The 17,925-nt window shown below is 42.5% G+C and overlaps 1 protein-coding gene across 12 annotated transcripts in view; it reads right to left on the reverse strand.

Moving 5' to 3' along the window:
- Nucleotides 1-17,925, reverse strand: part of gatad2ab (GATA zinc finger domain containing 2Ab) — a 219,232-nt gene that overhangs the window by 104,605 nt on the left and 96,702 nt on the right. For 11 of the 12 annotated variants that reach the window (XM_059990978.1, XM_059990979.1, XM_059990973.1 and 8 more), the window contains one exon: nt 65-359. In XM_059990978.1, coding sequence (XP_059846961.1) covers nt 65-359 — 295 coding nt within the window. Of the gene's footprint in view, nt 1-64; nt 360-10,689; nt 10,815-17,925 lie in introns of those variants that run through there. The other variant, XM_059990977.1, reaches the window with a different exon arrangement.

Consider the following 17,925-nt stretch of genomic DNA (forward strand, 5'->3'; position numbering starts at 1 on the left):
AAGGTGTTGGAGAAATTTAAATCTTTCAGTTAAATAAAGTGCCAGTTCACTTTTGCATACTTACATCTTTGATGTACTCATGTCAACGGGCTCATCTCCAGTCGGTACTTCGACTTTGATTGTTGCTTTCACTTCGCCTGGCCCCTTTAATAATCCTGTAGTTCTTCCGCCACCCCGGTCAGCCGGCTCTGTTTTAATCCTGATCTCTTTTAGATCTTCCAAATCACTGTCCAGATCAGTTCCTCGGGAACATTCCATTTTGGGTTTTTTTGTCTCAACATCATTGTGTAGACCATCCCGTTCCAACGCTCTCTTCTGGCTTCGTGTCCTGTACACCTCATCTGTCATTGCAGAAATATCTGTTGATGAAAGGAGGAAAATAAATTAAGACATGGTCTCTTAAGATGGGGGGGAGGGACTCAATTTACTCAAGCAACACACAGAAGGAACAGGAGCTTCTACTCACAGACTATTATTATCTGCCATATTTGTGAGTGCATTACAAACAGGTAAGCACTAAAGCAGCAAACATTAGGTTAGATTAAGACAGAAAAGCAAAAAAGGATGAAGAATAAAGTGTGCAGAAAGGTGGCAAGGACGATAGCAGAACTGGAAGTTTGTAACCTATTTCAGAAAGAATGAACAGAATGAACACTTTCCCCTAAAAAACATACAGAGGGGCATCTGGTCAAAGCTGTGTAAAATGATATCCAGATTTGATAGAGCAGATGAAGTTTCCATTCATCAGAAAGTCCAAAACTGAATATTGTACACATACAATATTTATTAAATAACTCAAAATGGAATTCCTGAGAAGGATTTCCATTAGAATGTGGCTGAAGCATGGAAGTCACTACTGAAATGAGGTCATTAGCATTGGAGCTATGGGGAAAAGGTGGGTAAAGTTAAACCAAATGAGAGAAGGGCATACAAAGACAGTGCGATGATAAGTGCTGACTCCGTAAATTTAGGCTGAATGTTACTTCAATGCTGTGAATATATTTTAATCGACAGGAAGTGGAACAGCCGGTTAATGAGTGTGGCTGCGGCTGTGAACATTTCTGACTCTGATACATTTCACTTCCAAGTCTGTGAAAAGAATTCAACCGAGCATTGTCCATAATAAAACTGCTCGCAAACTAACATTGGATTAAATTGCTTTCGATCTTGTAGCACTGTTCAGAAAGGCAAAGGCAACCCAGCCCAGACCAAGAGATAACAGTATTGAATAGAGCACACAGAAACATGGTTCTCTCTCCATTATCAGGGAGAAAATGGCTAGATCCACCCCTCCCCCACCATATTCTCAATCATCCCTTCTCAATGTCTGTCCTTTGGGACATTGTGAGCTCCCATTACTGTGAACAATAGATTTATATTGCAAAATAAACAGCACTGATTTATTCATCTGACTGCAGCAATTCTTGTAATTTTATTGGCGTGCATTCAAGATAATTTTACCCAAATTTTTCATCAATATTCTTTAGGGAAGGGGGCTAACAAGTCTTCTGTCTATACTTCTTGCTGCCTCAGTAAAGCAGACAACATAATTGATGACTCCACTCACCCCAGGCATTATATAGAACATAGAAAAGTAAAGGAACAGGTCCTTCAGCCCACAGTGTTATGCCAAACTAATTAACCAGTAATCAAATACCCAACTAAACTAATCCCTTCATTTTACAGAATGCCTATGTCCTTCCATTTTCTGCACATTCATGTGGCAATCGAAGAGTCTTGAGTCCTCCATCGTATTTAGCTCCACAAAGTTATGAGGAGTATTAATAGGCTAAAAACAAGTAAGTTTTTTCCACTGAGATTGGATGGAACTAGAATCAGAAGTCATGGGTTAAGGGTGAAAGGTGAAATGTTTAAGAGGAACATGAAGGGGAACTTCTTCACTCACAGGGGAATAGGAGTGGAGGCAGAAGTGGTGGATGTGGGTTCGAATTCAACATTTAGGAAAAATTCAGATCAGTACACGGATGGGTTATGGTCTAGGTGAGGATTGATGGGACTAGGCAGAATAACAATTTGTCATGGGCCGAAGCACCTGTTTCTGTGTCATAAGCTTTTACATTTTTAACATGCTAATTACCAAACATACTGTTGCGATACTAAAAGCAGAACAATCTATGGGAAGCAAAACACACATGATCCAGGAAGATCCAGATTTTTCTGATGAAAAATCAACATCATGATTCAAATTTTTTTTTAATCTGAACTCCCTGCCACCTCCCAGATCTCATCATGTAGAAGCACCAGTAGCGTTATAACTGTTTACTTTTTAACTTGTGCTGTAAATGCACCTTATTATTTGTTAATTTATTTGTAGTAATATTACTTTATGTGTTGTGTGTGTGTGTTATATTTACTGTGTTTCAAGCCTCGGTCTGGAGGAACTTTCTTTCCTTTGGTGATATACAGGTGTCCAGATGGATGACAATAAACTTGAACTTGGTCTCCACAGCCTCAGCTAGTGCACCATCTCCTGTTGTAACATCAAAACTGTGGTAGTCTTAATCTGACAATTTCAGACAACTTTTTAAAGATTATTTCTTCATGAGTGGCTATGCTTTCAGCTGCCTCAACTAGTGCACCATCTCCTGTTGTAACATCAAAACTGTGGTAGTCTTAATCTGACAATTTCAGACAACTTTTTAAAGATTATTTCTTCATGAGTGGCTATGCTTTCAGCTGCATAGGGTCAAAGCTCTGGTATCCCCTGCATGAGCTTCTTAAGCTCTCTTAACTAAAGGCTGATTTATACTTGTGCGTCGCATCTACGCCGTAGGTACTGTGTACCCTACGCTGTAGGGTGACATGCACCTCCCCAAAAAGCTCACGCGTCGCAGCAACGCAGACTGCAACAACTGTGATTGGTCCACTTGGTAGCATCACAATTCCTCCTACACATTTCCGGTTGCTTCTTCTCCGCCATGTCTGTACATCGATGTGAAATAGATGAACCAAATCGTCAAATCTACCTGCCGACATGCAAAAATGTTTGAAATGCATTTCCTCGTCCATGTCTCTCATGAAGAAACTCAACACAGTGGCATAGAAACCCCACCGCCAACTAGTGATTTGATTCACACCAACGCATGCTCACTATGGCACAGAGCAACAAGAAATGAAAATCAGGGCTACGGCGTAGCCCCTACGCACAAGTATAAATCAGCTTTAAGTCCAGATGAAGGATCTCAGCCTGAAAGATGAATTGTTTATTCCTGTCCATGAATGCTGTCTGACCTGCTGAGTTCCTCCAGCATTTAGTATGTGTTACTCTTATCCAAGTTGCTCCTTAAAAACAAATTTCAACAGGTTTATTATACTAAAAAGACAAGCGATTGCAGATGCTGCAACAGAAACCAGAAAACAATGCTGAAGGAACTCAGTCGGTCAAGCAACATCTGTGGAAGCAAAGGGATGTTGGGTGTTCAGGGTTGAGACCCTGAACCAGGATTGAAAGCGTAAAGACGGGAATCATCAATAACAGAGGTGAACCAGAGAAGCATAACTGGCAGAGAGGGATTAATGGAGTCAGGGTGGGGATGGCAGCAGAGGGTGGGAGGTTATTGGTGGAAACAACAAAAGTCTGTAGATTATGGAACCTTAAACCGTCACTCCAAATTAGATTGGCAGGCAGCAGGTGAAAATTATATATGTGCACATTCAGAGGTTAGGCTCCTTTTATTGAACCACACTGGAGACTTCCAATATACATTCAGAAGGCAAATTTTCTCAACCAACCTGGTCTGGTTATTCACTCCATCTGTGATCGTCGGGATCTGTGGGGAAACCCTTAGAAATGTGGATCCCATTCCGTATCACAATTTTCCATGTGGTTCTACAGTAGTCTTTGATTGATTAAGGGAGAGGGAACCTTAAGACCAAGATCTCAAATCTGGCCCACATGTTTACCATAGACCACATGACAGTGCTCTCACTCTTCTGAATTCTTCACAGACATGTTCATCTGAAAGCACTGAGGTACCACTCTTCAAGATCCACCAAATCCATTGTCAAGTTAGGTAAACCTCAGTATCAGAATTCTCTCCAAGGCTAACATTCCTACATTCATGGCTCCAGACACTCTCAATCAGCTCCAGGAATAGGGCTACACTGTTCACAAGTCAATCAACTGCCCACATCAAGCACCCCACCTCAAGTTTAATCAGGACTAGAGACAGTGGCAGCTTTAACAATAGCACTGGTCTGAAAAAAAGTCATCTTTAACTCTGGGCAATGTGCTAAAGCAGCAGCCTTTTCAGCATGAGAGTGGAATCCTAAATTGGTGTCACAAATGTGAGTTGGATACCAACAGGAAAAATGCTTGATGTTGCATGAATCAGCTGAAGAGAATAAAACTGATGCCTTGAAGGGAAATCTATACAACAGAGAAAGGAAGAAGTAGATCCATCTATGGGATGGGAGAAAACTCCAGAGGAACACGAACTACAGGGACAACAGTCCAGTTTTGTCCCTTAAATTCTGCATAAAGAATGTAATCAAACTAGAAGCACAATTTTCTCTGAAATTTCAGTAATGGATCTTTGTAAATCACGCTACTGCCATCGTCCATTAAAACAAAAAGCTGGAAGCACTCAGCATGTCAGGCAGAATCCGTTAAAAAAGGAACAGTCACTTCTTCAGAACTGGGAAAGAACAAGAAACCCTTTTGCTGAATCTCTCAACTCACCAGTGAGCATCATTTCCTTTCATGCTATAAATTTATTCAGACCTTAAGACATATAAGCAGAATTAGGCCATTTAGCCCATCAAGTCTGTTCCACCATTCCATCATGGCTGATTTGTTATCCCTCTCAGCCGTAATTTGTGACAATTCTAACCACCATACTACACTGATTGGCCTTATCTCAAATAATAATGAAGCAGCTTACAGAGAAGTGATCACCCTGACACAGTGGTGTCAAGAAAACAACCTCCCCCTCAATGTCACAAAAACAAAGGAGCTGGTTGTGGATTACAGGAGGAATGGAGACAGTCTCACCCCTACTGACATCAATGGATCTGGGGTTGAGAGGGTGAACAGATTTAAATTTCTTGGTATACACATCACTGAGCATCTCACATGGCCTGTACATACCGGCTGTGTGGTGAGGAAAGCACAACAGTGACTCTTTTGCCTCAGACAGTTGAAGAAGTTTGGCATGAGACCCCAAGTCCTAAGGACTTTCTACAGGGGCACAATTGAGAGCACCCTGATTGGCTGTATCACTGTCTGGTATGGGAACCGGGAACTGTACTTCCCTCAATCACAGGACTCGGCAGAGAGTGGTGTGGACAGCCCAGTGCATCCATGGATGTTAACTTCGCACTATTCAGGACATTTACAGCAACAAGTGTGTAAAAAAAACCCAAAGGATCACTGGGGACCTGAGTCACTCCAACCACAAACTGTTCCAGCTGCTACCATTCGGAAAATGGTACCGCAGCATAAAAGCCAGGACCAACAGGTTCCAGGACAGCTTCTTCCACCAGGCCATCAGACTGATTAACTCATGCTGGCACAATTGTATTTTCTAAGCAACGTTGACTGTTCTGTTGTACATACTATTTATTACAAATGACTATAAATTGCATATTGCACATTCAGACTGAGATGTAACAAAGATTTTTACTTATATAGGCGGATGTAAGAAATAAAGTCAATCCAATTCACCAGCATCTTCAAAACTAAGAAACACACAACAGCCTTCAAAGTATATCACTCAACTTTGCAATAAAGTAAATGAAGTACACCAGTTCAACTGAAAAGAGCTCTCTTCAGAGCATTCAAATTTGCCCCATGACAGGAAAGATGCTAAGGCTTTGGAGAGGGTGCAGAAGAGGCTCACCAGGATGTTCCCTGGTTTAAAGGGCATGTGTTATAACAAAAGGTTGGCATAGATAGACAGCACCTTGTTCCCAGGGTTGAAATGTCTAATACCAGAGGACATGCATTTAAGGTGAAAAGGGGCAATTTCAAGGGAGATATGAGGGGCAAGATTTTTTTTAAACTAGAGAGTGGTGGGTGCCTGGAATGCGATGCTTGGGGGTGGGTGGCGGAGGCAGATACATTAACAGATTTAAATTTTAAGAGATGTTTAGACAGGCACATGAAAATGGAAGGATGTGGACATTATGTAGCAGAAGAAACTAATTAGCCATTTGATTACTAATTTAGTTGGTTTGGCACAACATTGTGGGCTGAAGGGCCTGTTCCTGTTCTATGTTACTGCTGTTCTGACAGGAGTTCTGTAGTGGTAATTTGGGATAGTATAGTCAGGGGCACGAGGATAGAGTGTCCTGAAGGTTGTGTTGCCTGCCTGGTGCCAAGGTTCAGGACATCTTATCTGACCTGCAGAGGAATTTGCGGTAGGAGGGAAAAGATTCAGTTGCCGTGGTCTATGTGGGTACCAACATCAGAGGTTCTGCTGAGGGAAATTGAGCAGCTAGGGACTAAATTAAAAAGCAGAATCAAAAATGTGGCAATCTCTGGATTGCTACCTGAGAAAACGTACAAATTGGCAGTGTTCAGAAGATTAGAGAGTTAAATGAGAGGCTTAAGGATCAGTGTGGGAGAAGTGGGTTTGAATTCATGGGAGATTGGCACCAGTATTGGGGAAGGAGGGAGCCATTCATTCCATAGGGATGGGCTCCACCTGAAATGTGACGGGACCTGGATCCTAGTGAATTGCATAATTAGAGTTGTGGATAGGGCTTTAAACTAAATAGTAGGAGATGGGTTCAGCAGATAGGAGAAGGATGGATATAGTAAAAGAGAAAAGTGTGGATAAAGATAAAGCAAAAAGAGAAAAGTAAGGATCGAGTACAGAAAAGTCAAGTGCATAAGAGACAAAGATGACAAAGGTATGGGAGGTGGGGTAGTGCTCAAGATCAGGGCAATAGTGAGAGACAATATAAGATCTAAGGAGCAGAATGCTGAATCCACCTGGGTAGTGATTAGGAATAGTAAAGGGAAAAAAGAATCACTGGTGGATGTTGCCTATGGGCCACCAAATAACAACATTACAGTGGCACAGGCAATAAACCAAGAAATATCTCATGTAAGAATGGAACAGCAGTTATCATGGGGAACATTAACGTGCACATAGATGGGGTGAATCAAGTTGTTCATAACAGTCTTGAGAAGGACTTCATAGAATGCATATCTGATAACTTTTTTGAACTGCATGTTATCAAACTGGTAAGGGAACATGCTATTTTGGATCTGGACCTGGGCAATAAGACAGATAAAATTAACAATCTTGTAGTTAGGGATCCTCGTGATCACAGTACGATTGACTTTCTCATTCAAATTGAGGGTGCAACAGTTCAATTTAAAACCAGAGTTTTATGCCGAAACAATGGAGACTACAACAGGATGAGGGAGGATTTGGATAGAGTAGACTGGGAACACAGGCTTTATAGTGGGACAGTTCAGAAACAGGGGAAGAGATTTTTCAGGGTGCTCAACAAAAGTATATTTCAGTTAAAAGCAAGGACTCTAAGGGTGGGGAGAACCAGTCATGGATAACTAAGTAAATAAAGAAAGGTATCAAACTAAAAGCTCATGCATAAAAAGTTGCTAAACTTTGGAAACAGGAAGATTGGGAAAACTTTGGCAACAAAGAACCAAGCAAGCACTAAAGAAAGGGAAGACAGATTATGAAAATCTATTGAAAAAAATCTCGCACAAAACATGAGAATGTATAGGAAAAGTTTTTATGATTATATTAAGCATAAATGGGTGGCTAAAGTGAACACAGGTCCCTCGGAGGACGAGAAAGGGGAAGTGATATTGGGTAATGAGGAAATGGCCGAGGCTTTGAATGACTATTTCATGCTGGTGTTCACTGTGGAGGATACATCTAACATGCTGAACAGAGATGAAATGGATGCAATGAGAGATGAGGACTTTGATACAAAAGCTATGCTAAAGAGGTAGTGCTGAGCAAACTTGTGAGCCTAAAGATAGATAAGTCCCTCAGTCCTGATGGAATGCATTCCAGGATATTGAAAGAAATGGCAGAGATAATAGTTTGCAAACATGAGGAAATCTGCAGTTGCTGGAAATTCAAGCAACACACACAAAATGCTGGTGGAACGCAGCAGGCCAGGCAGCATCTATAGGAAAAAGTACAGTTGACGTTTTGGGCCGAGACCCTTTGTCAGGACTAACTGAAAGAAAAGATAGTAGATTTGAAAGTGGGACGGGGAGGGGGAGAAGGAGATCCAAAATGATAGAAGATTGGGGGGGGGGGGGGGGCGGAGGGATGAAGCCAAGAGCTCAAAAGTTGATTGGCAAAAGGGATACACAGCTGGAGAAGGGAAAGGATCATGGGACGTGAGGCCTAGGGAGAAAGAAAGGGAGCACCAGAGGGAGATGGAGAGCAGGCAAGGAGTGATTGTGAGAGGGGCAGAGAGAGAGAGAGAGAGAGAGAGAAAAAAGGTAATAGTTGAGGCTTTGGTGATAATTTACCAAAATTCTCTTGACTCTGGGTAGGTCCCAGTGAATTGGATGACGGCAAATGTCACGCCACTGTTCAAAAAAAGGATGCAGGCAAAAGGCAGGTAACTATAGGCCAATCAGTGAACATCTGTGGTTGGGAAAATGCTTGAAATTATCATTAAAGAAGAAATAGTGAGGCATCTGGAAAGAAATGGATCCATCTGGCAGATGCAGCATGGATTCAACAAAGGCAAATCCAGTTTGACTGGAGTTCTTTGAAGATATAATAAGTGCAGTGGATAGAGGGGAACAGACAGGCATTATATATTTGGATTTCCAGAAGGTGCCTGATAAAATGCCACACAAAAGACTTATCCGTAAGGTAAGGATGCATAGAGTTGGGGTGATGTATTAGCATAGATAGAGGATTGGTTAAGAGAGCAGAGAGTTGGTAGATGTCTCTCTGGTTGGCAATCAATAGTGAGCAGTGTGCTGCAGAGGTCGGCGCTGGGCTCGCAACTGTTCACGATATACATTAATGATCTGGAAAAGGGGATCGAGTGTAGTGTATCTAAGTTTATTGATGACACTAAATTGAGTGGTAGAAAAGCAAATTGTGTAGAGGATACAGAGAGGCTGCAGAGAAATATAGATAGGTTAAGTGAGTGGACAAGGGTCGGTCAAAAGGAGTGCATTGTTGGTAAATGCAAGATCATCCATTTTGGAAGTAAAAATTAAAGAGCATATTATTTAAATGGTAAAAAAAATTGCACATACTGTTGTGCAGAAGGACTTGGGAGTGCTTGTGCATGAATCACAAAAGGTTGGTTTGCAGGTGCAACAGGCCATCAAGAAGGCAAATGGAATATTAGCCATTGCTAGAGAGATTAAAGTTAAGAGCAGGGAACTGTACAGGGTACTAGTGAGGTCCCATCTGGAGTACTGCATGCAGTTCTGGTCTCCTTACTTCTGGCTTTAGAGGTGATGCAGAGGAGGTTCACCAGGTTGATTCCAGATATGAGGGGGTTAGACTATAAGGGGAGATTGAGTCCCCTGGGACTGTACTCACTGGAATTCAGAAGAATGAGGGGAGATCTTAAAGAAACATATACAATTATGAAAGGGATAAATAAGATAGAGGCAGGAAAGTTATTCCTACTGGTAGGTGAGACTTGAACTAGGGGACATAGCCTCAAGGTTTGGGGGAGTAAACTTAGGATGGAGATGAGGAGGAACTGCTTTTCCCAAAGAGTGATGAATCTGTGGCATTCTCTGTCCAATGAACCAGTGGAGGCTACCTCAGTAAATATACTTCAAGGTTGGATAAATTTTTGTGTAGCAGTGGAACTAAAGGTATGGGGAAAAGGCAGGTAGGTGGGGATAAGTCCACGGTCATAGCAGTCATGATCTTATTGAATGGAGGGGCAGGCTCGATGGGCCGGATGGCTTACTCCTGCTCCTATTTCTTATGCTCTTATTTTCTTATGAGACCAGAGAGGAGTAAAGGAGGAAAGAGGAAAAATAAAAAGACTCAGAGTACCTACAAGAGAATATTTTCTTAAAGGAAAGGCTGCTTCTGTACATCAATGGAGGAAACCGGTTAAAGACAATGTCCTACAAGCCCTAAGGCCAAGAAACTGTTTGCTGAAGAAAATTCAAATCCAGCAAGGATGCAAATACAATGATTAAGCTTTGCAACAGAACTTGCAGAAAAAAGTTTTTTTTTTACTGACAGGATTAATCCACAAACTCTTCAAAATTGCAGAAACAATTTATCATGATTCTTAACCCTTTTGTTATCTTCTCATTATTTCAAAAGGCATTACTCCAAATGGAGTGAGGTGAGGTTACAGGTGGACATACTACCTCTTCTGAAATAAGGTACCCCTAGCCCAGGCAGTGAGAGATAAGGACATGCTTGGATATGATTGGTATCTTGTTGGTACCAATAGCCTGGGCTTTTGGCAGGAACCGTCACTTGGCGAAAGCCCACTCTAGCACAGATCAGCACTTCAAGGAAGTCAGGGGTTAGGGCATGCAGAAGATGGCCGCAAGAAAATGTTCAGGGAGAAACACCTTGTGTCCAGGTCATTAAAACATCAAAACTAAGATAGAGATAGGTAACAAAACTGAACTTTATAACTTTCTTCTGCATTTAAAGAACATTTTAAGTGTTAAGTATTACTTTCTGACTTCAACATTTCTCAATAGTTTTTAAGTAAATTTCTCACCACGTTCAATTGGACTTAAGTGGGCCAACATGGGGCTCACTTATCTTGGCAAGATAATCTTTGTCAGGCCAGTTGAGGAAGCGTCACTCTCGGGTACATGCACACATCTGATAAATGGCTGAGTCACATCTGATCCCATGACATCACTTGGCCTCCACACATGACTCTTCCCACAATTCCAGCCAACACACAAAGCACTTTCCAGAGAACCGGATTAAACTGGCTCCAGACGGCAGTCGAGTACAGTTAACCCTTCACATGCCGTATACTCAGAGAGAGCCCACAGTCCCACGCACACATTCATGTGTGCAGACAGACACTGATTTCACACGAGCATGTGCCCACTTATATAGAGCCACACAGGTACGTACACAGTCACCCACCCAATCCCCTTCCACCCAATGGCAGACCAACACTCCAAAAAAATATTTCTACAGATGTACAAATATCCTGATCATTTATGCTCGCCTACAACACCACATTCAGGTTTTCCCTCACACAAGTCCATAATGCTAGGTTAACTACTGTCATTCTTCAGGACTTGAGTGTAAAGGATAATGATTGATTGTTACTGTGGATCTGATCCAGATTATAAAAATATAATTAAAAACAGAAACAATAAATCTAAACATAAAAGCAATCTCATAAAACACCATGTATAAGGAACTATTAGACAGTAGGTACATAAAGTGACGCTAGGTGATGTGGATGTAGTGGTGGTGTTTGAATATAGAGCGATCTTCATTCAGAAATATCTGATAATGAGAGTTTAAACAATAAAAGGATGACCCACTTTGGGACTGAGGTAGGGTAGGCAGACATTTTAAACTATGGAGTCAAGCTTTCAAAGACCATTTTTCTCCTGAAAACTGGCAAGTTTGAAAAATTTACACTCATATCAAGAGGGTAATATATTTCAATTTTGTTCCCCATCTCTATAACCAACCCACTCTCCCCTATGCAATATTTACCCCTCTCCCTATAAAGAACACATGCATTTCCAATTCATTAACACAAGATAATTTGCCTTTGCTTGGTTTCACCACCTCCTGAGATCTGTAACCCTGGCTGGCTGTTCTGTAGATATCTAATGATGGAAATAACATTCAGAGCACGAGACAGAGTAAGACAGCAAGGAAACAAGCCCTTTGGCACCATCCACGATGTGCCTCGAAGTTATAAACACAAGCCATGCTACAAATGCTGGAAATGCTGAGATTATTTACTCCTTTCCACTGAGGCTGCACAAGCCTCAGCACTAAACTGACTCTGCAGCCATCGGGCTCCTGCATCTGCTGCAGCACTGAACTGGCTACGTGGCTGTGGACCTTTTCCCCCAGGGAATCTGCAGTTCAAATTTCAAAGTAAATATATTATCAAAGTACATATATGTCACCGTTTGCAATCCTGAGATTCATTTTTTTGCAGACATTCACAGTAAATACAAGAAACAGTAGAATTAATGAAAGACTGCACCCAACAAAGCGGACAACCAACATACAAAAGACAACAAACTCTGCAAATGCAGAAGAAAACATAATAATAAATATTGAGAAGATGAGAAGAAGAATCTTTAAAGTAAGTCCATTGGTTTGGGAACAGTTCAGTGATGGGGTGAGTGAAGTTATCCCCACTCGCTCAAGAGTCTGATGGTTGAGTGGTAATAATTGCTCCTGACCCTGATTGTCTGGGGCCCTTGATGATGGATATTACTTTCCTGTGACTGTGATTCATGTAGATGTGCTCAAAGGTTGGGAGGGCTTTAGAGATAGATTGGACCATATCCTCTACTTTTTGTAGCATTTTTCATTCAAGGATATTGGTGTTTCCATACCAGACTGTGATGCAGCTAGTCAGTATATACTCTCCATTGGTCACGTTCCGTGGATTGTTTGTTCGCTTTTTAAAACAATTGTTTGCACGATTTGTTCTTTCTTTTTTGCATATCAGATGCTTGACTTACTTTGCTGGGTTTTTTTTTGGTGAATTATATTGTGGTTCTTTGTTTTGTGGCTGCCTGCAAGAAGATGAATCTTAAGGTTGTACTTATATGGTATACAAAATTTCATAATAATTAACTTCGAATTTTGAGATGCTGCTTGGATGCCATTCCTCCAGCAATTTGTGTGTTCCTAATTTGTCCTATAGTTTTGTCGAGTCAAGGGCCTCCACTAGTCAGAGTTGACCATGAATACTGGTAATTCCATTAATCTTCTATCCTTGCCATTAGCCTGTAAACTTGTCTCTCACACGCCTATCAGCCCTTCACCCCCCTGCCTCCCCCCCACTGATTATCCTAGCATATGCTTATACCAGGAATATTCTACAACAGCCAGTTAATGTGCTACCCCACCTTTGGGATGTGTGAGGAAGCTGGAATTGAAGGATATGTGCAATCTCTATAGACAGCAAAGGCCAGGATCAAATCTGCCTCCCTGAGCTGTGGCAACAGCAGTCACACTTTTGGTTTCTGTCTAGGAGCTTGCATTTGAAGGCCACACAGGTGGGATGGTTCAAAGTTGGGCTTGAGTCTCCAGAAGCTGCATCAAGATCACCTCTCATCTAAACTGCATCAAGTCTTTGCCCAGACTGGTGGATAGTAGTCCAGGTGTGACCTCACCAATGCTCTGTACAGTTTACGGGCAAGTTGAAGTGGACACGAAGCAGAAACTGAATTTCTGTAACAGAAAAAGACCCTGTTTGGTTAATGGAGACCTCTAGTGGTACTGGACCTGACAGGTTTTAAAACAGAACAGAATTCCGAACAACAATTTGCATTTCTTTTAACACCTTGAGCACAGAAAAAATGTCAAGTGTTTCACGGGAGCATTGTCAAACAGGGCAGGTGGCTGAAAACCTAGTGGATAAGCTGGATTTTAAAGAGTAACTCAAAAAATTGTGAGAAGCTTAGGCAGGAAGATATGAATCTAAGACCTAGCACCAAGGATTTTAAATTTTATATTTGTATTTTTAGTGATACAGTGTGAAACAGGATTTTTCTGCCCAAAAGCCACACCACCCAGCAACCCACTGATCCAACCCCTGCCTAATTCCAGGACAATTTACAAAGGCCAATTAATTTACTAACCAGCAGGTCCCTGGACTGTGGGAGGAAACCCACGTGCTCATGGGGAGAACATAAAAATTCCTTACAGAAGACCCTGGAATTGACCTCCAAAGCCCTGACCGGTAATAATGTTGTGTTAACTGCTATGCTACTGTGGCACAGTTGTCAGACAGTAACAGCAAACTGCCACACTGTCAGACACATTCCCTCACCCATCCCGTTCTCTGCAACTAAAAACATGTTTGAGCTGTTATTTTACTGTTTCAGTAGAAGGTTATTGAACCAAAACATTAACTGTTTCTCTCTCTTTTCAGTGATTCAGACCTGTGCACATTGTCCAGCTTGTAGGGCTTCAGAATGGGGACTCAATGGTGAGCATAATCTGGTTCTCTGCAAATCTCAAAAACACCCAACAAGGTGGGAAAGGTGAAAGCAAAAATGATCACAAGGCAATGAGAAAAGGAGCTCTGCGTGAATTAGCAACACACACAAAATGGTCTCAGCCTGAAACGTCGGCTGTACTTCTTCCTATTGATGCCGCCTGGCCTGCTGCGTTCCACCAGCGTTTTGTGTATGTTGCTTGAATTCCCAGCATCTGCAGATATCATGTCTGCGTGAATTGAATAGTTTTGTCAAGAGGAAATCTCCGCAAAAGTTAAGCAGTTATAACATTTTCATTTCTTGCTCCCAAGTTGGTGACTTGTTTAAACCAAAAACCTTCCTGTTTGGGATAGACCATCTTACTGAAGAACTATTGGGGTCTGCAATTTCCTCAGTTCAGTTACTATGTGTTTACTAAAGATTTGGTGATATTTTCAGTGGTACATCAGTAAATCAATTAACAACAGATTATGCCATTATAGCTATTTGCTGTCAAAACATTCCAATCCTGTAGAAGTAATAATCATGTTTCTCATGGACAATATGGAGAAATGTCTTGATTTAATGAAGGTAATCTCAAAGTTTGATCAGATCTTATCAATGATAAGGAAGACAGGAAGACTCAGGGTAGGGTGGGAAGATGAGTGGGCAATGGGGAAAGATGGGGTTTGAGAAAGAGCAAAGGGCAAGATGGTGCTGGATCTAGTGAAAAGAGTGTGAGGGAATGGGAAAGGAAAGAGAAACAAAACCAAACGCACTGTGGGAGAAAATGCTGAGTGAATGAGCTCAAAGCTTTCAGCTCACAGAAGATTATCATCAAACCTGATGCAGAAGCTAAGTCTCATTGGCTACCTTTCACAAATTCTTAAATTCCTACATGAAACCAAACTCAAGAAATACAAAAAGTTCAGCAATGAAGAATGTTAGACTCATCCATTTTTCTATTTGCCCCCCTTCTTCCTGCATACATTACACAATAACCCGCCCTTTGTGCTGAATAATAGAACAGCAGCCTTTTCTCTCCCCATGAACAGGTTTGTCCCCAGAATCCCCTCAGAGGAAGGAGAGGCAGTCAAAGCCCAAGGAGGCTAGTCGATCTTTGAGACTTTCCCGGTTGATCCCGACAAAAAATGAAAAATAAATACACAAATACTGTTGAGAGATTACTTCTGGGTTGCGGGGCTTTAGTTCTGTTCTTTCTGTCCAGTGCACTTGCGTATAGCTCTCCCGCACTACACAGTGTAATTCACTGGTCCCCAACCACCGGGCCGCGAAGAAACGATATCAGTCAGCTGCACTTTTCCTCATTCCCTGTCAGCCCACTGTTGAACTTGAACCCACGCAAAGTCATCAGGCGACTAAACGCAGTGATACCCTCGCGCCAGGGATCACTGGTTGGCCTCGGGCGGCTGGCGGGAAGTGCCATTGCTACTGGCCTGGAGCGCTGCCTCTGAACCTGTTCAGCACACGGAATTTTTGTGGGGAACCCGGTGCTAAAATATTCGCCGATGATCTAATTTGGACTCAGCGTTTCGTAAGTATCAGAGCAGCTACCTCGCTGTGATCTACTGAAACAAACATTTGTCAGCCGATAGATCCTACCGGGGGGGGGGGGGGGGGGGTGTGGGGGTGTGGGCAGGCGCTCTGTCACACTCCCCGCTCGGTCGGCCGCGTTCTCTGGACTGTGACCGCCGCGGCCCTGGTACGGGGACCTCCGGACCTGAACTTGTCTTCTCACCCCACCCACAACTAGCCGCACCTGGCCAAGGCGTCTGGTGGTGGGTGGGCGGGAGGCTGAGTTTGGGCCCAGAGGCTGTCTAATGAGGCAATGTCTCATAACTGCTTCAGCACCCTGAGTCCAAGCACCCGGCACATAAAGACGAACCCGCTGAGTTTTCTCAGCGGAAAAAACGTGAGCAAGAGGGACAGAAGCCGAGAGCCGTGAAAACTAGAATAGACTGGACATAAGGAACCTGCTTCGAGTTTCTCTGTATTCTGGTCGTGTTTAACACCACCCCCTGCCCTCGTCGGCCGGTCCACAAGAATATTATCAATATTAAACCGGTCCGCGGTGCAAAAAAAAAGTGGGTACCCCCGGTGTTTCTACTTCTGGGTTGCGGGGTTTTACTTCCGGTCTTTTCTGCCCTGGTGCGCATGTGTGTAACCAATTGACGTGGGGTCGATCTTGCCTTTTACTAAGGCCGAGATAGGGGATCTTGGGCTTAAAAAGGTCGGTGACCACTACTCTAATCCATATTCCCTAATTCCACTAATATCCAAAAAAACTATTAACCTTCATCCTGAAGATATTAAACCACAAGAGCATAAGACAAAGAAGAAGAATTAGGCCATATGGTTCATTGAGCCTGCTCCGCCATTCCATCATGGCTGATTTATTTTCCCTCTCAACCCCATTCTCCCACCTTCCCTCCATAACCTTTGATACCCTGACTAATCAAGAGCCTAAAAAAACTCCTCCCTGACTGGGAATTGAACTGGGTCTGCAGTGGTGTGTGCAGAATCCTAACCAGTAGACCAACAGGAAACATGCCTGCAGCTGGTCAGGCAGCATCTGTGGAAAAAAGGTAAAAGAGCCTTTACAGCAGGTCCCACAGGCTCCTCCGAACATCAACAACTTTCAATTTCTCACCTGAATACAGAGGAAAACTGGAGTTCCATGAGCCAGTCCTCATTGGAGGATCAGAGGAGGGGAGAGACAGCAACTTTAAATTCCTCAGTGTTATCATTCAGAGGATCTGTCCTAGGTCCAGCAGGCAAGTGTCATTATAAAGAAGGCACAGCAGCTCCTCTACTTTCTTAGAAGTTTGCGAAGGTTCAGTATGTCATCCAAAACTTTGACAAACTTCTATAGATCATGGTGGAGAGTATATTGACTAGTGGTATCATGACCTGGTATGGAAACTTCAATGCCCTTGTATGGAAAAGATTACAAAAAGTAAGTGGATATGGCCTAGACCGGGGGTCGGCAACCTGCTGCTCCCGAGCCATTTGTGGCTCTTTCACCTCTGTGCTGCGGCTCCCTGTGGCTTTGGGAAATAATTGGTCAGTATTTAATTAAAATGTATTTTATGTTAGTTTGTTAGCTTTTGAAATGTAATTCTAAATTTGAAGATTATGGTGATCTTGTACAATCTAAGTGTGGCGACACATTTCCTCACAATTAGCCAGCATTCCGGCTAAGGGAGATAGCCTACGGGGGTTTGTGAGTACGCGTCTTTTGCAGCATCTGCGTCCATGGGGGCTGGGTTGAGGGAGGCTTAAAAGCAAGGCTGTTTAGTTCGAATAAAGTTATTCGACTGCAGTTTACTGACTGCGTGAGCACACCGCTACAACGTGTTTTTATCGCTATTAATATACGTCACCACTGCCAATACCTGACACCCGCCAGTGCGCGATTTCTTTAATTTTTCGATCCAAGGTAAGCCAACTATGGAGAATTCTAAAAAAAGAAAAGTGACTGAAGAAAACAGAACGTTTAATGATACGTGGACAGATTCATTTGCTTTCACTGTTGACGAGACTGGTTTACCGGTATGCTTAATATGCAATGAGAAACTAGCAAACAACAAAAAGTCAAATGTCGCAAGGCATTTCCAGAATAAACATGCAACCTTTGCTCAAAAATATCCGGATGGAGATGAGAGAAAAAAAGCCGTTTCGGAACTGATGCGGAAGGTTGATCTGAGCAAAAATCATTTCCAGAAATGGATGAAGTCTGGAAAATCAACGACATACGCCAGTTATATTGCCGCTCAGGAAATAGTCAG

This window comes from Hypanus sabinus, chromosome 16, assembly GCF_030144855.1.
Source record: "Hypanus sabinus isolate sHypSab1 chromosome 16, sHypSab1.hap1, whole genome shotgun sequence".
In the NCBI taxonomy this organism is placed as follows: Eukaryota; Metazoa; Chordata; class Chondrichthyes; order Myliobatiformes; family Dasyatidae; genus Hypanus; species Hypanus sabinus.